Genomic DNA, 19,825 nt, shown 5'->3' with positions numbered 1-19,825 from the left:
ATATATCCCACAACATTACAAGATAAAAGGATTACAATCTGAGTACATTACAAATAAAATCAAATTAATACAGAGAACTGTGTAGAGTTAAATGATAAAATGCTCAAATAAATCAACTCAACATAGAAGCACATATATTAGATTAATTAGTTTAAAACTGCTGTAACACAAAAACCTTATGTTTACTGTATCTTATGTTTATACTTTATCTTTATACTGTGTCAATATTTCCTGATGAAAGGGCAAATAGAAATGTAAAGTTGCTACTTTGGAGATATAATGTTTTTATGTGACAGCGATGATAAATATAATAAATTTAATCAACAGTGCAATATTGTAAAACTGTGTTTCATAGTGTAAGTTAATGTGTGTAGTGTACAGTAAGTTAAATGTATATTTTCTATTATATTTGACTATATGTTGTGTATATTTTGTTCTTTCCTTTTGATATTACATTAATTGTAAAATTAAAGTTAAAGCATTAACACACAGATTTCCTCTCTCTTTGTTTTAATGTAAAAATGTTGAGGATAAAACAACAGTATAATAATTTAAACATTTTATTGTGATCTTTCATTCAGTTTATAATAAATGATAATGTGTTAAAAATTAATAAAATTCTGTAATATGAAGTTTAAAATATGAACTCTGTTACTGTGAGCTCTGTTAATGATATAAACGGTTTAAACTATTTAACGCTAAATCTGAATAAATCTTTCCATACAGGAAATGTACCTGCAGTTCTAATCTGGGACAGACGTAATTACCGTTCAGAATTATGATTATTTATATTAACAATATCTCCCAGCACTATTATAACTTTATTTGATCAGCTCTACAGTCTAGATTCTGCAGTTCTTATCTGATCTCATCCAGCTCTTCTCTTTGTTCTGCATGTTCATCTATTTTGCTGAAAGTAAAAGATTTACTGATGAGTCGTAGCCCAACCCAAACCCAGCGTAGAGCGGCTGATTGAAGGTGGTCTGGACTCTGTGGATGAGGGTCATGGTATCAGAGATGCTGTAGAAGGACAGAGTTCCTGCCCTGTGATCCACATACACTCCTACTCTAGAGGAGACGGGCACTCCGGAGATTTCAGTATCTCTGGTATTGTATCTGAATGTGTATCTGGAGGAATTACAGAACAATTTCCAAGACTGATCATTACATCCAAACCCACACTCCCAGCCTACTCCCTTCCTGGAGATGCTTTTATAAGACACTGCTATATAAACCCCTGCATCTCCTCTCCACTCAACCTCCCAGTAGCAGCGTCCACTCACACTCTCTCTACACAGAACCTGAGCACGTCCATCAAATCTGTCTGGATGGTCAGGATATGGCTGGTCTGTGTTGCTGCGGGTCACCACTGTGTTCCTCTCAGACAGGAGGAGGTATTTATGGGCTGTGTTTGGATCCAGTGTGAGCTGACAGGAATCTGAAAGAGAGAGAAAACCCATCAGCTTTTAGAAAATGATCTAAAAACAGCCCCTAAAACTGAAATAATAAAAGAACATCCTGGAAGAATCTATGAAAAGTGTTTGATTATGTAAAAAAAAGATTTATTCTCATTATTATTCCATTACACAACATAACAATTTTATGTATATTTTTGTTCTCAGGTGTTAAGTGTGTTTTCCTAATTCTTTAAAAAATAAAAAGGTCTTTATTCCCCAGAAAATTTCAAGGATTCAAGAAGATTTTATTGTCATTCGCATCACATGTGGTACATGAGGTGGAACGAAATTGTGATCTTACGATCCAGTTTACACCCAAGAGCTGTTATTAAAATAGATATATAGATAAAATAAGCTAAAATTAAAGAATACAATAAAATTAGAATATACAAAATATAGGTTTTGCTTTAGTGGTGGCACAATCATATCTGAAACTGATTTTTTTTTATGAATATTTGTGAAATATAAAGTGCTGAGTATACTAAAGACTTCCAGAAGCTTCTGGAACTGTGAGAACTATCAAGAAGTTTTCAGAACTGTCCAGAATTGTGTAGAACTTTACAGTATAAATAAAGAAGATGATCAGAGACTATATTTGGGGAAAGATTGGTGAAAGTGATTTGCAGTTTAGTCACAAATCTCAGAAAACAATACATTTCTGAACATTTTTTGGTTATGCTTGTAGATGCACTTTAAAATTACTGTTCTTTGTTGTTTGGTGTTTGATTGGGGCATTTTAAAATTTTCCATGTTCATTTTGCCTCTGAAACAGCCTGGATACAAGTGCTCACTATTACACAGAGATTCAGTACAGTCGCTAATCCAGAAAATATACTCATTTTTTAATCCATTATACAGAGAATCGATTGAGTTATATAATAATTGCAGATTTGTAGTAAAATGTTCATTGTTTTTTATCATAAAACACAAATTTTATGTTTTATCTAAATAAATACAAAACTATGATAGGCCATTATCACAAAATCAAAGTTCATGAATGTTGGTGTTTTTTATAAAGTTTGTACGTAAGCAGTTGAAATATAACAGTTAATTATTTAATATAGACGTATAAATGTCAGATTAAACTTTGTGTATTTGTACATTGTGGTGTTATTTCTGAGAGTGTGTGAGAGTGAAAGGGGGAGAGAGAAAGAGAGAGAGAGAGAGAGAGAGAGAGAGAGAGAAAGGGCTGGACTTACACTGCAGAAACTCTTCTCTGCTTTTGGGTTCAGGAGGAAGAATGATCTGCACTTCCTTCACTACAGGAAAATGTACACAGTTACTACACTGCATCACTGAGCTTCTGTTCCCTCTGTACATTTACTACAACATTAAAATAATCTAATACTGGATTTTCTCTCCATGTAGATGTAGAGTCTTAATCTACCCTACCTGGACTTTCAATCACAATAAAGTCACACCTTATATACAGTCTCAACCACTTCAGTCCAGAAACTACTGACCACTTCATCAGGATTTAGAGAAGAACCTACAGTGCATTCTGAAACTCTTCACACTCTTTTACTTAAAAAAAATCCAAAATAGTTTTTACTTTGTCATTATGAGGTACTGAGTGCAGTATGATTATTTATGGACTTATCATTTCATATATTTACATAGAAAATGTGATGAGATTTATTTAATATACCTGCAGCTGATGTCTTCTCAAATTCCTCTTTCCAGAATTCGTCTAGTTTTCCTCTCAGCTGAGAAACAGACTTCATAACAACTTCAAAAGTGTTGAGAGGACTGAGAGTAAAAGCAGGTGATGCTGAAGATCCAGGAGGAGCTGAGAGAGTCTGAAAACTCTACATGTAGAAAAAAAACAAACACATAACACCTTCAACAATTTCTAAATCATATTTATATTGAATTAAATCAGGTAAAATCTGGCCTCAATCTGATCTTATTAGTCATTCATGATTCAGATTAATTATGTTTGAGACAGTGTGAAAGGAAATAAAAAATCTGTGTTATTGAAATCTGATACATATCCAATATCCAAGACAGATCAGAATTCATGCAACATTTACATCAAAACTTACATTGAGCATAAGGGAAAATGGACAACAGCAGGTAATGAGGGATTCATTGGTGTGATAGAGAGATAACTTAAAATTGTTTAAACAAAAAAGATAAAGGACAGACATTAAAGAGGAGGGCGTGGCCAAACAACATGCCCTTTTTTACAGTGAGCTGGAACTCATTCTCTGTTAAGATCAGCTTTCAGTCACTGGTGAAACCGAACCTTCATGTGAAGCTCTGCTCTTTAGTGCATGAGCTTCAGTTTAAGAACTGTTCAGGCTAATATCAGATATAGATCACATTAAACAGATGGTGTAAACAGTCTAAAATAAACTTTGTATTTGGGGAGAAAAACAGAGTCTGTTACCTGGAGGAAATGGATGTGATCCTCTGTGAATGAAAGCTTCTGCAGATCAGCATCTCTCCTCTTCAGCTCTGTGATCTCCTGCTCCAGTCTCTTCAGACGTTCTTCAGCTCGACTCACTGCAGCTTTCTCCTGATCTCTGATCATCTGCCTCACCTCAGATCGTCTTCTCTCAATGGAGAGGATCATCTCAGTGAAGATCTTCTCACTGTCCTCCACTGCTGTCTGAGCAGAGCGCTGGTAGTGGAATCACAGAGAGAGGAGAATGTTAGGAGCAGTTCATTCACATCAATAAGTGGATTTACATGCACTTCATAATCTGATTACTGAGGAACATCAGAGTTTGTCAGTAGTCAGATTTTTTATTTGCAACCAGCCAATAATTTCACAGAATAAGATGTGACATAAATATTGCATTAACCCAAACTTCATGAAGCTGTAAATATTATTTAATTTTGATAACTGATCACTAAAACTAAAATAAAATGTGACTTTAAATGACATTAAAAATGAGGACACCTTTAGTTAAATAATTAAATAAACACCCTGAATGGGAGAAATCAGATCTTTATTCTTCTACTTATTTTAAAAATCACCTTGTGATTCTCCACAGCTTCTTTTAACTCCTGAAGCTCCTTCTCTCTCTCCTGGATTCTCTCCTTGTATTTCCTCTGTGTTTCCACCACCTGCTTCTGCAAATAAACCAGACAACAAAACACAATAATTAAAAAATAAAATGCCACATGTCATGGGACAGGTGATGGTATTAGGTCCCATAATCTGGAGTAGCTACTCCATTTACACACTGACCTGTTTCTCAGATCTTTCTGCTGCAAGTGACACTGTATCATGTGCTTTATGGTGATCCAGCATACACAGCATGCAGATACACTGCTGGTCGGTGCGACAGTAAACCTCCAGCAGTTTATCGTGCTGAGAGCAGATCTGCTCCTGGAGTCGTCTGGAGGCTTTGACCAGCTTGTGCTTCTTAAAGGCTGGAGATTGGTAGTGAGGCTGGAGGTGAGCTTCACAGTAAGAGGCCAGACACACCAGGCAGGACTGGACGGCTTTGTGTTTTCTCCCAGTACAGGAATCACACTCCACATCTTCAGGATCAGCAGAAGAGTGATCAGGAGGAGCAGCCTGGAGTCTCGTCTTCTTCAGTTTCTCCACCACCTCAGCCAGCATGGTGTTTTTACTCACGACAGGTCTTGAGGTGAAGGTGTGTCTGCAGTGAGGGCAGCTGTAGATCTCCTTCTGATCCTCCTCATCCCAGCACTTATTAATACACACCATACAGAAACTGTGTCCACAGTTAATAGTCACTGGATTCTTCAGGAGATCCAGACAAACTGAACAGCTGAACTCATCTTGAGCCAGTGAAACATTGGGTTCTGCCATTTTACAGTGTGAAGATTTTGTTTCCTGGTTCTCTGTTGGAGAGAAGTGAACAGAACTATCCTGTAATTCTACTTATTAGCCAAGAAAACAATGCTTACACTGTAGGACTCAAACAGGAATTATTGTACAGACTCAGGAAAACTTACTTTAATGACAAAACTGTAGATCCAGACATGACACACCGATTCACACACTCACACACCCTGCAAAAAATCCAGGAAATGATCAGATTTTACTTTCACTCTCACTTAAAGAGACAGACTTTACGTTTGTGAGATTTGGGGATTTGGAGACCTCTCTGGTGAGAATGTGTAATTGCACCGAATATTCAGAAGAGTAGACAAGATAAGACACAACAATCAGATGGAATTTGGACTCAACAAAGTTGTTCAATAACCCAACATTGGCAGCTTGAACCTCTCAAACACCCAAATAATCAGCTCATTAACAAGCCCTTTCAGAGCTGCAGGAGTGTTTTAAAAACTCCAGCAGCACTGCTGTGTCTGATCCACTTGTACCAGCACAACACACACTAACACCTCGTACACCACCACCATGCTAATCAGTGTTACTGCAGTCCTGTGGGGTCCTGAGCATTGTAGTAAGAGAAACAGAGACAGGACTAAAATCTGTTCAGCTACTAAGAGACTCTTATTGCTGAGTTTTAGACAATACTGATCTGATATTTATGTTATTATAAATAATACAGCCCTTCAGTTGAGATTATTACTAAGTAGTAAAATATAGGTTTTTAAACATATAACACAACATTCTAAACTGATTTATATAGTTCAATATGTTTAATATCTTATAATCCAGATCTGACTGACCTCCCTGATCATTCAGCTCCCAGTTCTTTTAAAACACTGCGGTCAACTCACTCTGTGTCTGTGTGTAGTAGTAGTAGTAGTAGTAGTAGTAGTATTAGCAGTTCATATTAAGTGGTTTCTGGTCGTATCATATTTAAAGTAAATGCAGTCTGAAGTAGCTACTGCTGTGAACACTGATCATAAAGTAGCTAGATATGCTAACCCAGCATTCCAACAGCCTATTTAATCTTATTTACAGCTATTTACACTAGCATAGCTAACCAGCTTTCACACACAAAACAGAGATAGTTCACCAGCTAGGCAACTTATATCCACTGTGATTGAGAATTATTAAGTTGGCTTGGAAAAAATCTTATTATTATTATTCTATTTGCGTTTTTCTATATGCTTCTCCTCCTACTGCTTTCATGTTACAACCACTGAATTACGTTGCTTGTGCTTTTTGGAACAATACTTCGTACGGTTTTCTTACAGCGGGCATTTTTCAGCTAAACATTTTCCCATAGGAATACATTTAAAAGTTTTGGACAAAAAAATTGAAAGGCTCTGCAGGTCACAGTTTTTAGCTAGAATCGTGAATATCAGTAGACTCAAACAACTTACGACATTTTAAATTATATGTTGTGTGAATCAATCTGATTTACGCTTTTCTTTAAAATTCCCAACATCTCATCACACACCCCCAGCACAGCCACTCACGGCACGGCTCCCTCTGAACCACTCCTTAGTACTGTGTGTATGTAGAGTAACGTATAGACTAGTGATCGACCTTTATTGTTTTTATAATTGCCGACGACGATATTTAAAGATCACAAGTGGCAGATGACCGATATTTAAAGCCAATATTTCGTCACAGCTGATTTTTAGCTTATACTCTCCCCATGTATTCACAATAACAATGAAGCTATCTGGAATTACACTATTTTAAAAGTTTAGTACTCTAAACTCACTTGAATTCTAATGGCTCACACATTGAATGTTTGAGACACTTTTACATTTGGAAAGTGTGCAGTGTAATAAAAAAGAGGCAATGAAAATTCTTTTACATATTATTTAAAACACACACAGAATATGTGTAAAATCCTGACACATAAAATTACAACAATTTTATCTTACCTCAGTCAGTCAGTGACATTACAGAGTAATAAGAGAATCTGATCTGTGGACAAGTAGTTCTTTCCAGTGTAAATTGTCCAGGTTATTCCTTGAGCAGGCTGCTAGAGCATCCTCTGGAAAGTACATCTTAAAGATATCCAGGGGAGTGTGGCTGTCATCTGTAATAATGAAAAATAATACAAGTAATGTAAGTAAAGTTCCTAACTACAGAATTTGCCATTTACTCATTACAGCGGCCACACATGACACCTGCATTACAATAGCCCACACCAACACATTTAATAATATCTATCATTTACACCTGATTCAGTACCACACCCACACTAATAATGGGCCCGGTAAAATGCTGAATCCGGTAACAACAGTGGGTAACTTAACCATTTAACTGATATTTAGAGCTTCTTATTACTGCAGTATTTACTCAATCAGTGAAATCAATGAAGGAGTTATAAAGGTTAGCTAACTATTTTTTTGTAAATAATAAAAACTTACATTCTGCATTTTATCGAGTCCCAATTAATAATGCCTTCACAACATGCAGTATATTATATTTACGAGATGAACACATAATGTAATATAAATACGAAGGCTATATTTACTAGTTAGGGAGCTGAGATTTCCCCACTGTTTAATTGTTTGGCTGTATTGAGCGTTTGGCTTCAGCACACACTGTTCTATAGTTTAAATCATAAATAGGAGTTTCTCTCCTGTAGGTTAACTGAGTTAACTGATCCAAAGCAAACGGTTAGCATTAGCTAGCTGGTTAGCATTAGCTAGTTGCTTAGCGTTAGCTTGCCGGTTAGCGTTAGCTTGCATTTTAGCAGTATCTACGTAACGTTACTTGAGCCTGTTAGCGTTAGCTAGTCGGTTAGCGTTAGCTAGTCGGTTAGCGTTAGCTAGTCTGTTAGCGTTAGCTAGTCTGTTAGCGTTAGCTAGCACAGAGGCTACTAGACAGTAAAACTCCGTCTAACACAGAAGCTCCACTACTCTTTACTAAAGCCAGTCAGATAGATTCACTTATCTGTCCAGTTTGGATCCAGTTGAAGCTGAAGTGAAGCCGTTCTCTGCAGCTGTGTCTGAAGCTCTGCAGGTTCTGGGGAACTGAGCTCCTCAGCTCCTCTGCTGTGTGTCAGTTTATAACCAGCTTATGTTCTGCTATTTAGCCTAATTTCTCTCTCCTTCTTTCTCCCTCCTTCTCGCTCTCTCTTTTATATAATATAGTCAGTTAGCTAGCTAGTGTCAGAGCCGTATAGAGAGAGAGTCGCTACAGCGGAAGTCCTAAATGCTTGGTGTTCTCGAGACCCATGAGGAGCTCCAATAGTTCCAGAAAGTTAATATCAGCAATTTAAACACTGAGACAGAACTGCAGTTTTAGTCATTAGCAGCTAAAGAATGCAGTAATTTACAATATTTATATACCAAACCTTTCTGTACATGTAATTCCATTGATAGGCTTTGTTTAAATGTAAAAACTTATTTTTTATGAGCTTTGAGTTTTGATTATCGTATTGTAATGAAAAGCATTTATATCCTAATGTTAACTGATATAATTACACTGATGGTGGTTTGGGGATGTTTTAAAATCAGATTCTGACTTACTAACAACAACACATTTATTTCACGAGAAGTCTGTATAATTTTAACTTTTCAAACTGAGAAATTTAAAATATGTACAATGACAAACTCAACATTGTAAACAGTCATTAACAATAAAATGTAACGTAAAATAAAAACAGAATAAAAAAACAAAAACAAAGAGTTAGTAAAAATGATTAATCCATAAGTGTGTATAGTTTTTTGCCTTGGGCATTATTTATACATTCTCTATACATTTCTTCATATAAATAAGTAAATAAGTCTTATCTTAAAATTAATGGAGTAGTTACATTCAGTAACAAGAATACAAAACCTACAAACACAGACAGGATTATTTATCTAGCTCTGTCTAATTTACCCTAATCTGTTCTGTTAACGATCTTAACGATGGTAATTTAGTGGGGATCATGCTATACTCTACATGTGAAATAGATTCAGGTGTGCTGACAGTATTAAATCAGGATATTTAATGGTTTTATCCTGTAAAAGTGCAGCACTAACGCTGTACTCTGCTGCAGTTCTGTGGGTCTGCTAGTAGTCGCTAAATTACAGGAACTATTGAGAAGCTCCACGAGTCGCCATTGCTGTTAAAAAGTGAAGATTGGAGTAAACGGAGCTGAAGCGACTCTCTCTCTCTATATACGGCTCTGGCTGGTGTAAAACAAAACCATTTCACTCATTTCTTATGTATATAACACTGAGATAATGAGAAGCTCTAAATATTTATTAATAATCTAAGTAGCTAATTTACCAGCTCCTCTTCTGTTTAAGGTGGAGGATATAAGTTAAATGGAGCTCCTCAAGACCCCCATATTTCTGCGTTGTGTCTGTTTAAAACTCTGTTGTTGAAGCTAAATTCTCCTCTTCTTCTAATTACTGTTCTTCTAATTACCTGAGTTTATTATATTACTTATTCTATACGTTTATTATCACTGTGGGTGTAAATCTATATCAGTGCAGCACAGGATCGAACACAAAGTAAACAAACATGCCCCCTCCTTCATGGTTATTAGCATTAGCATTAGTATTAGCCTCAACTCCTTTAAAACCCCAAGTTAAAATAGAGTCTACTTACTTGTTTTGAATATTCTTCTGATTTTACAAAGCAAAATTATTAATTTTACTAAAACAGCAAAAAAAGTTTACCTTTAAATGTACATTTTTCTACATCAAACAGGTTTTAGAGAAGAGAGGAGCTAGTTAGCATTGATGCTAATGTGTGCTGAGTGGCTAGAGAGCTAACTGGAGTTTAAAAGGTTTATAACTGGAGATTAAAAGCTTTAGAAAATGTTTCTGCAGTGCTGAATCATGTTATATTGTTCTGTTTTTATTTTTATTATTCTAAAACATTTATAAACACAGATTTATCGCTTAAATCCTCCATAAAACCCCATTAATTTCAGTCACTTAGAAGCAATTACTAATACTTTTATACTTTAGGTAGTTTTGAAACCAGTACTTTTACACTTTTACTTAAAGAGTAAAAAGCTTGAGTTGATACTTCAACTTCTACAGAACTATTTTAACCCCTAGTATCTATACTTCTAGTAATAAATGGAGATACTTTTCTCACCTTTGACAGGGATTAGTTTAGTGATGTTTATTAATCAAAAACCTGAATAAGCCGGTACTGGTCAGTACATTTTAAAACAGTGTAATTATGTTGTAGAGTGAAGAGTTAAAGTTAATGTGTTTATTATATTTTTATTTTTATTTCTATATATTGTGTTTTCATTGTTGTGATATTAAACCTGATTGGATCTGTTCTAGTTCTAGCGTAGTCTAAGAATGCTAGGTTCAATGCTGCAAAAGAAACCAATGAGAAAACAGCTTCATCTTCAGCCATTTATCCCAGACATCTGCTCCTAGTGCTCTAAACCAGAACTAATAGTAATAATTAGACAAATTAGATCCTCTGTTCTGAGCTTTCAGCTCCCACTTTATTATTTATAAGATATATCCCACAACATTACAAGATTACAGGAATACAATCTGAGTGCATTACAAATAAAATCAAATTAATACAGAGAACTGTGTAGAGTTAAATGATAAAATGCTCAAATAAATCAACTCAACATAGAAGCACATATATTAGATTAATTAGTTTAAAACTGCTGTAACACAAAAACCTTATGTACTGTATCTTATGTTTATACTTTATCTTCATACTGTGTCAATATTTCCTGATGAAAGGGCAAATAGAAATGTAAAGTTGCTACGTTTTTATGTGACAGCGATGATAAATATATTAAATTTAAGCTACAATCAACAGTGCAATATTGTAAAACTGTGTTTCATAGTGTAAGTTAATGTGTGTAGTGTACAGTAAGTTAAATGTATATTTTCTATTATATTTGACTATATGTTGTGTATATTTTGTTCTTTCCTTTTGATATTACATTAATTGTAAAATTAAAGTTAAAGCATTAACAGATTTCCTCTCTCTTTGTTTAAATATAAAAATGTTGAGGATAAAACAACAGTACAATAATTTAAACATTTTATTGTGATCTTTCATTCAGTTTATAATAAATGATAAAGTGTTAAAAAATAATAAAATTCTGTAATATGAAGTTTAAAATATGAACTCTGTTACTGTGAGCTCTGTTAATGATATAAACGGTTTAAACTATTTAACGCTAAATCTGAATAAATCTTTCCATACAGGAAATGTACCTGCAGTTCTAATCTGGGACAGACGTAATTACCGTTCAGAATTATGATTATTTATATTAACAATATCTCCCAGCACTATTATAACTTTATTTGATCAGCTCTACAGTCTAGATTCTGCAGTTCTTATCTGATCTCATCCAGCTCTTCTCTTTGTTCTGCATGTTCATCTGTTTTGCTGAAAGTAAAAGATTTACTGATGTATGAAGGTTTAACCTAAACCCAGCGTAGAGCGGCTGAGTGAAGGTGGTCTGGACTCTGTGGATGAGGGTCATGGTATCAGAGATGCTGTAGAAGGACAGAGTTCCTGCCCTGTGATCTACATACACTCCTATTATAGAGGAGACGGGCACTCCGGAGATTACAGTTTCTCTGTCATTGTATCTGAATGTGTATCTGGAGGAATCACAGAACAATCTCCAAGACTGATCATTATTACATCCAAACCCACAATCCCAGCCTCCCTTCCTGGAGATGCTTTTATAAGACACTGCTATATAAACCCCTCCATCTCCTCTCCACTCAACCTCCCAGTAGCAGCGTCCACTCACACTCTCTCTACACAGAACCTGAGCCCATCCATCAAATCTGTCTGGATGGTCAGGATATGGCTGGACTGTGTTGCTCCAGGTCACCACTGTGTTCCTCTCAGACAGGAGGAGCTGTTTATGGGGTGTGTTTGGATCCAGTGTGAGCTGACAGGAATCTGAAAGAGAGAGAAAACCCATCAGCTTTTAGAAAACGATCTAAAAACAGCCCCTAAAACTGAAATAACCAGAGAACATACTGGAAGTATCTATGAAAAGTGTTTGATTATGTTAAAAAAATATTTATTCTCATTATTATTCAATTACACAACATAAAAATTTTATGTATATTTTTGTTCTCAGGTGTTAAGTGTGTTTTCCTAATTCTTTGTGGCTAAAATAAAAAAAAGTGTTTTATTCCCCATAAATTTTGCTTCAGTGGGTGGCACAATCATATCTGAAACTGATCTATTTTTATGAATATTTGTGAAATATAAAGTGCTGAGTATACTAAAGACTTCCAGAAGCTTCTGAAACTGTGAGAACTATCAAGAAGTTTTCAGAACTGTCCAGAATTGTGTAGAACTTTACAGTATAAATAAAGAAGTTTATCAGTATAAATAAAGAAGATGATCAGAGACTATATTTGGGGAAAGGTTGGTGAAAGTGATTTGCAGTTTAGTCACAAATCTCAGAAAACAATAAATTTCTGAACGTTTTTGGTTATGCTTGTAGATGCACTTTAAAATTACTGTTCTTTGTTGTTTGGTGTTTGATTGGGGCATTTTAAAATTTTCCATGTTCACTTTGCCTCTGAAACAGCCTGGATACAAGTGCTCACTATTGCACAGAGATTCAGTACAGTGTGACGCCTACCACAGACTCTGTAGTCCTTTTTTCTGACTCTGCCGTTCCCGTCTATGGACAATCCCCGGTCCGGAACTACACTTCCCAGCATGCACCGGACAACACCACGTGTTCGGACTCAGCCAACCGCGGCTCATTCGTGCGATCAACGTCACCGGAATTTTAGATTGTTTTCAGGTGTTAGTCATTTAGTTTAGGTATAAATATCTGTCTGTTTGTCTCGCTTGTTGCGAGGTATTTTCCCTGTTCACCAGCGATATACTGAGCGTTATTTTCCTGTCTGTATTACCCGTGTATGACCTTTACTTGTTCTTTTCGACTCCGTTTTTGCCTTATCCTTTTGTTCTGTTTGTATTGTGATTTTCTGGTTATTTGAACTCTGCTTCTGGTTTATGGTTTCGTTTTCGGTTTGTGATTCGGCTCTGATGTTTTGGTTGATTGTGTTTCTGGCTTTGACCCACGCCTGTTATCTGACTATGCTATCTGCTTACGTGCTTTCTAATAAAGCCTCGTTTTGTTTTTACCGCGAGCGTCTGACTCCCGTCTGTGGCGTTACAGAATACCTCGCCATTATGCAGACGGCGGACTTCGAGGCTCTTAAAAACGCGGTTAGTGATCAGAATAAGATGCTACAACAACACCAGCAGCTTTTTGAAGGATTTTCTCAGTCTGTTACTGCTATGGCTCAGCGTCAGGGAGATCAGCAGGACCAGCTGGCCCAGGTTATTGAAGGTATGAAGCAATTATCTACTCAGTTACAAACTTTGGGTGCTTCTGCTGCTGTTCAGTCTGCTCCCAGCCCCGCTTTAGCTCAGGAGTCTACTAGTCACGTTTTTTCGGTAAGTAAACCTGACAAGTTTGATGGCTCCCCTAATTTGTGCAAGGGATTTCTGTTACAGTGTTCTATCTATTTTAGTAATTCTCCTCCTAGCCCCGACAGCTCACGTATTGCATTCGTAGTTTCCCGTATGACTGGTAAAGCACTAGATTGGGCTACAGCAGTATGGTCTAATTTACAATCATGCACTTATGAACAGTTCATTGATCAGATCAGTACTGTTTTTGACCACCCTCACGAGGGAAAATCTAGTGGAGAATTACTGGCTAAAATTAAGCAGGGTAATCGGTCTGTGGCTGAGTTTGCTTTGGAGTTTCGGACATTGGCTGCTAGTAGTGGGTGGAATGAGCCAGCCCTGGTAGTGATGTTTCGTAATGGTCTTAATGCTGATGTACTTACAGAGCTAGCTTGCAAAGATGATAATCTGTCTCTGGATGATTTGATCAAGTTAGCTATTAGGTTAGATCAGCTATTGCGTGAACGTAAACCCCGTAATTTTTTTCAAAACGCTGGTCCAGTTACTCATAGACCTTCCACTACTTCCACTCATCCTCATCCCCTTCAAACAACTCTGCACCACCGTGATGAAGACAGGACCCCGGAACGCATGCAGTGTGACTCATCTCGTTTGTCTCCTGAGGAAAGACTTCGTCGTTTACATGGTGGTCTATGTATGTACTGTGGCTGGTCACGTTTTACGTGATTGTCAGTCCCGTCCGCATAGACGTCAGGCGCTGACCCCTGGAAAGCGCGTGGATCCTACTCCACGCGCTAAAGTGGTGAGTCTTCCCACTCAGGGGTTAGTTTCACAGTCTTTCTTGTTACCTGTTACTCTCCACTGCCCTCCATCTGTTTCTGTTTTCTCAGCCCTGATTGACTCCGGTGCAGAAGGAAACTTCATAAACAAGACCATCGTGGACCAGCTGAAGATTGCTACAACGCCGTTGGAAGCATCACTGAAAGTTTCTGCACTGGATGGGGGTCCTGTAGGTACTGGAACTATTACACACAAGACTGAGCCAGTTAAGTTAGCCACCAGTTTTCTACATGTGGAATTTATTAGTTTTCTCATCCTAGACACGTCAGAATTTCCCATAATTTTAGGTCTGCCCTGGTTAAAACAGCATGACCCTCTGATCTCGTGGTCAGACCAAGAGCTGCTTTCTTGGTCCCCCTTCTGTTTGGAGAACTGTTTAACTACCCCTGTCTTGTCTGTTGGTGCCACTTCTGTTGAGAACCCTGCTATTAATACTAAGTTACAGATCCCTCCTGAATATCAGGATCTCCAAGAAGTATTTAACAAAGTAAATGCCACCAAATTGCCTCCTCATAGAGAATATGATTGCGCTATTGAGCTCCTTGATGGAGCTACTCTACCAAAGTCCAGAGTTTATCCCCTTACTCAGGCTGAGGAGAAAGTTATGGAAGAATACATAGAGGAGTTCCTAGCTCAGGGTTTCATCCGACCGTCCAAATCTCCAGCTGCTTCTGGGTTCTTTTTTGTTCAAAAAAAGGATGGAGGATTACGTCCCTGTATAGATTATAGAGGGCTAAATCAGATTACTAAACCATATCCCTATCCTCTACCTCTTATCCCAGTAGCTTTAGAACAGTTAAGAGGAGCCACTATTTTCACTAAACTTGATCTTAGAAGTGCCTATAATCTAGTTTGAATTAAAGAAGGTGATGAGTGGAAGACCGCTTTTGTTACCACTAGGGGGCACTATGAGTACCTTGTTATGCCTTTTGGTTTACGTAATGCCCCTTCCGTCTTCCAGGCTTTTGTCAATGATGTTTTTCGTGATATGATTGGCCAGTTTGTCATTGTATACATAGACGATATCTTGATCTATTCAGATTCATTCGAAAATCACGTTCGTCAGGTCCGTCAGGTACTCACTAGACTGCTTGAGCACCAGTTATACGTCAAAGGTGAAAAATGTGAGTTCCATCTCCCTTCCACCACGTTCCTCGGTTACATCATTAGCCCCACGGGTATCACCATGGATGACCACAAGGTGGAGGCTGTTGTCAGTTGGCCCCGACCCAGATCAGTTAAAGATCTTCAAAAATTTTTAGGGTTTGCCAACTTTTATCGGAGATTTATTCGAAATTTCAGCAGTATTGCTGCTCCCCTCACGGCTCTTTTGAAGGGAGCCACCAAAACTTTGACATGGTCTAGTCAGGCTGAGCAGGCTTTTCAGACTCTTAAGGATTCATTCACTTCAGCTCCTATCCTTAAACACCCTGATCCTAGTCAGCCCTTTGTAGTAGAAGTTGATGCTTTGGAAACCGGTGTAGGTGCAATCTTATCTCAGAGATTAGGGGATCCTCAGAAACTTCACCCTGTAGCTTTTTTCTCCCACAAACTCACACCCACTGAACGAAATTATGGCATTGGTGATAGAGAACTACTGGCTATTAAACTTGCATTTGAGGAGTGGAGACATTGGTTAGAGGGGGCTAATCATCCGTTTATGGTGTTAACTGACCACAAGAATTTAGAATATTTGAATTCAGCCAAGAGGTTAAACCCTCGTCAAGCCCGTTGGTCCCTGTTTTTCTCTCGTTTTGATTTTTCAATCACTTATCGGCCTGGTTCTCGTAATGGTAAAGCTGATGCCCTGTCTCGTATGTATACTGATGAGGCACCTCAAGACACTTCCTCTGAGACCATCCTGTAACCCGGTGTGGTCGTGTCCAGCATCAGATGGGAGGTCGATGATGAGATCGAGAGGGCTTTACAGGATATTGAAATACCTTCTCAGTGCCCTTCAGATAAGTTATATGTACCTGTTAACTTTCGAGATCGTTTGATTACGTGGGCCCATTCATCTATTACTTCTGGGCATCCTGGTGAGACCCGTACTCAGCGACTTTTGCTTAATAGATACTGGTGGGAGAGCATGTCTAGTGATGTACACAAATTTGTGTCCTCATGTTCTGTCTGTTCTCAGTGCAAAACCCCCAAGACTCTGCCCGCTGGCAAACTAGTCCCCTTACCTGTTCCCAGTCGTCCCTGGTCTCATTTGGCTGTAGATTTTGTCACGGATCTTCCCCTGTCTCAGTCTTACACTACCATTCTTACAGTCATTGATAGATTCTCCCGTGGCGTTATATTTATTCCCTTTCCATCACTTCCCACAGCGTTCCAGACAGCTGAGGCCCTGTTTAACTATGTATTTCGCATTTTTGGCATTCCTGAGAATATTGTCTCTGATAGGGGCCCTCAATTTACCTCTCAGGTCTGGTCAGCCTTTTTTGAACTTTTAGGTGTCTCTGTAAGTCTGTCCTCTGGTTATCACCCAGAAACTAATGGTCAATGTGAACGGATGAACCAGGAGCTAGGTAAATTCCTTAGACTGTATTGTTTTGAGAATCCAACAGACTGGTTTCGTTTTCTTCCCTGGGCGGAAATGGCTCAAAACTCCCTCACTAGCTCTACCACAGGACTGACCCCTTTCCAGTGCATATTAGGATATCAACCCCCCATAATGCCTTGGTCTGGTGCCGCCTCTGACATACCTGCCGTCGATGATTGGATGAGGAGAAGTGAGGAGGTGTGGGAACTTACTCATCAGCGTATTGATGCTGCCCTTCGTCGACAAAAGGCCAAAGCGGACCGCCATCGAGGAGAGACCCCCTCCTATCAAGTTGGAGATAGAGTCTGGTTGTCAACCCGTGACCTTCGTTCTTCAGAGGGAAGCAAAAAACTTTTTGCCAAGTATATTGGTCCTTACAAAATTTTGAAACAAGTTAATGAAGTTACCTATCGTTTAGATTTACCTGCTCATTCACGTCATCAATCAACTCATTCCATGTTTCTTTGCTCAAACCCGTTATTCCAGGTCCGTTGGACGAGGCTACGCCTGGGGAGACTCCCCCACCTCCGGTGACTGTCGATGGGTCTACTGTTTATGCTGTTCGACAGTTGCTGGACTCGCGGCGACGTGGGGGCACTCTGCAGTATCTGGTCGACTGGGAGGGTTATGGTCCAGAGGAGAGGAGCTGGATCCCTGCATCATATGTGGCAGATCCTGGCTTGATTGCTGACTTCCATCAGCGTCACCCCGAGAAACCGGCTCCTCGTCCTAGAGGTCGGCCACGACTCAGATCTCCCAGCTCATCCAGCACTCACCCCAGGGGCCGTCCTGCATACAGGTCTTTGAGCTCATCAGGTGCCCGTCCTGGTAGCCGTCCGAGAGGTCGTCCAAGGAAGTCCAGTTCTGTCCAGCAACGACGTGGCATCAGTAGGTCACCCGGAGATGTCACCGGGGAGTTGGTTGCGAGTCGTCACGGGCAGCCTCGCTCCTCGGCCTGCCCGGACTCTTCGGGGGGGGGTACTGTGACGCCTACCACAGACTCTGTAGTCCTTTTTTCTGACTCTGCCGTTCCCGTCTATGGACAATCCCCGGTCCGGAACTACACTTCCCAGCATGCACCGGACAACACCACGTGTTCGGACTCAGCCAACCGCGGCTCATTCGTGCGATCAACGTCACCGGAATTTTAGATTGTTTTCAGGTGTTAGTCATTTAGTTTAGGTATAAATATCTGTCTGTTTGTCTCGCTTGTTGCGAGGTATTTTCCCTGTTCACCAGCGATATACTGAGCGTTATTTTCCTGTCTGTATTACCCGTGTATGACCTTTACTTGTTCTTTTCGACTCCGTTTTTGCCTTATCCTTTTGTTCTGTTTGTATTGTGATTTTCTGGTTATTTGAACTCTGCTTCTGGTTTATGGTTTCGTTTTCGGTTTGTGATTCGGCTCTGATGTTTTGGTTGATTGTGTTTCTGGCTTTGACCCACGCCTGTTATCTGACTACGCTATCTGCTTACGTGCTTTCTAATAAAGCCTCGTTTTGTTTTTACCGCGAGCGTCTGACTCCCGTCTGTGGCGTTACATACAGTCGCTAATTCAGAAAATATACTAATTTTTTAATCTATTATACAGAAAATCGATTGAGTTGTATAATAATTGCAGATTTGTAGTAAAATGTTCATTGTTTTTATCGTAAAACACAAATTTTGTGTTTTATCTAAATAAATACAAAACTATGATAGGCCATTATCACAAAATCAAAGGTCATGAGGAATGTTGGTGTTTTTTTTTTTCTTTATACGTAAGCAGTTGAAATATAACAGTTAATTATTTAATATAGTCCTATAAATGTCAGATTAAACTTTGTGTATTTGTACATTGTGGTGTTATTTCTGAGAGTGTGTGAGAATGAAAGAGTTAAAGAGAGAGAGAGAGAGAGAGAGAGAGAGAGAGAGATAGAGAGAGAGAGAGGGAGAAAGAGAAAGGGCTGGACTTACACTCCAGAAACTCTTCTCTGCTTTTGGGTTCAGGAGGAAGAATGATCTGCACTTTCTTCACTACAGGAAAATGTACACAGTTACTACACAGCATCACTGAGCTTCTGTTCCCTCTGTACATTTACTACAACATTAAAATAATCTAATACTGGATTTTCTCTCCATGTAGATGTAGAGTCTTAATCTACCCTACCTGGACTTTCAATCACAATAAAGTCACACCTTATATACAGTCTCAACCACTTCAGTCCAGAAACTACTGACCACTTCATCAGGATTTAGAGAAGAACCTACAGTGCATTCTGAAACTCTTCACACTCTTTTACTTTTTAAAAAATCCTAACTTGTTTTTACTTTGTCATTATGAGGTACTGAGTGCAGTATGATTATTTATGGACTTATCATTTCATATATTTACATAGAAAATGGGATGAGATTTATTTAATATACCTGCAGCTGATGTCTTCTCAAATTCCTCTTTCCAGAATTCGTCTAGTTTTCCTCTCAGCTGAGAAACAGACTTCATAACAACTTCAAAAGTGTTGAGAGGACTGAGAGTAAAAGCAGGTGATGCTGAAGATCCAGGAGGAGCTGAGAGAGTCTGAAAACTCTACATGTAGACAAAAAAAAAACATAATTCCTTCAACAATTTCTAAATTATATTTATATTGAATTAAATCAGGTAAAATCTGGCCTAAATCTGATCTTATTAGTCATTCATGATTCAGATTAATTATGTAAGAGACAGTGTGAAAGGAAAAAAAAAGTCTGTGTAATTGAAATCTGATACATATCCAATATCCAAGACAGATC

At 38.4% G+C, this 19,825-nt stretch overlaps 2 protein-coding genes across 2 annotated transcripts in view; both read right to left on the bottom strand.

The window, feature by feature from the left end:
• Positions 1-324: 324 nt before the first annotated feature.
• On the bottom strand, positions 325-5,275 carry LOC125780435 (tripartite motif-containing protein 16-like). Its single transcript, XM_049482155.1, has 7 exons — positions 4,657-5,275; positions 4,443-4,538; positions 3,850-4,083; positions 3,106-3,265; positions 2,806-2,813; positions 2,657-2,711; positions 325-1,438 (listed from the first exon to the last, which is right to left on the bottom strand). Exons 1-7 carry the CDS (start codon positions 5,245-5,247, stop codon positions 903-905), a joined length of 1,680 nt encoding a protein of 559 aa, XP_049338112.1. The 5' UTR covers positions 5,248-5,275; the 3' UTR covers positions 325-902.
• A 6,068-nt stretch (positions 5,276-11,343) lies between these two features.
• The window catches only part of LOC125803953 (tripartite motif-containing protein 16-like), a 97,123-nt gene continuing 88,641 nt past the window's right edge, over positions 11,344-19,825 (bottom strand). The window contains exon 5 of the mRNA XM_049482767.1: positions 11,344-12,031. Within this exon, the coding sequence (XP_049338724.1) occupies positions 11,573-12,031 (459 nt within the window). The 3' untranslated portion in view covers positions 11,344-11,572. The remainder of the gene's footprint in view (positions 12,032-19,825) is intronic.

This window comes from Astyanax mexicanus, chromosome 8, assembly GCF_023375975.1.
Source record: "Astyanax mexicanus isolate ESR-SI-001 chromosome 8, AstMex3_surface, whole genome shotgun sequence".
NCBI lineage: Eukaryota > Metazoa > Chordata > Actinopteri > Characiformes > Acestrorhamphidae > Astyanax > Astyanax mexicanus.
This window is presented reverse-complemented; position numbering and strand designations above follow the sequence as displayed.

What these genes read in the sequence shown, in the direction of transcription:
- LOC125780435 (XM_049482155.1), bottom strand. Translation starts at nt 5,247, where the DNA reads ATGGCAGAACCCAATGTTTCACTGGCTCAAGATGAGTTCAGCTGTTCA. An exon ending in ATCACATCCATTTCCTCCAG is followed by an intron (nt 3,266 to 3,849) that starts GTAACAGACTCT and finishes TTCTACATGTAG; the next exon opens with AGTTTTCAGACTCTCTCAGC. An exon ending in CAGAGAAGAGTTTCTGCAGT is followed by an intron (nt 1,439 to 2,656) that starts GTAAGTCCAGCC and finishes TCTCTCTTTCAG; the next exon opens with ATTCCTGTCAGCTCACACTG.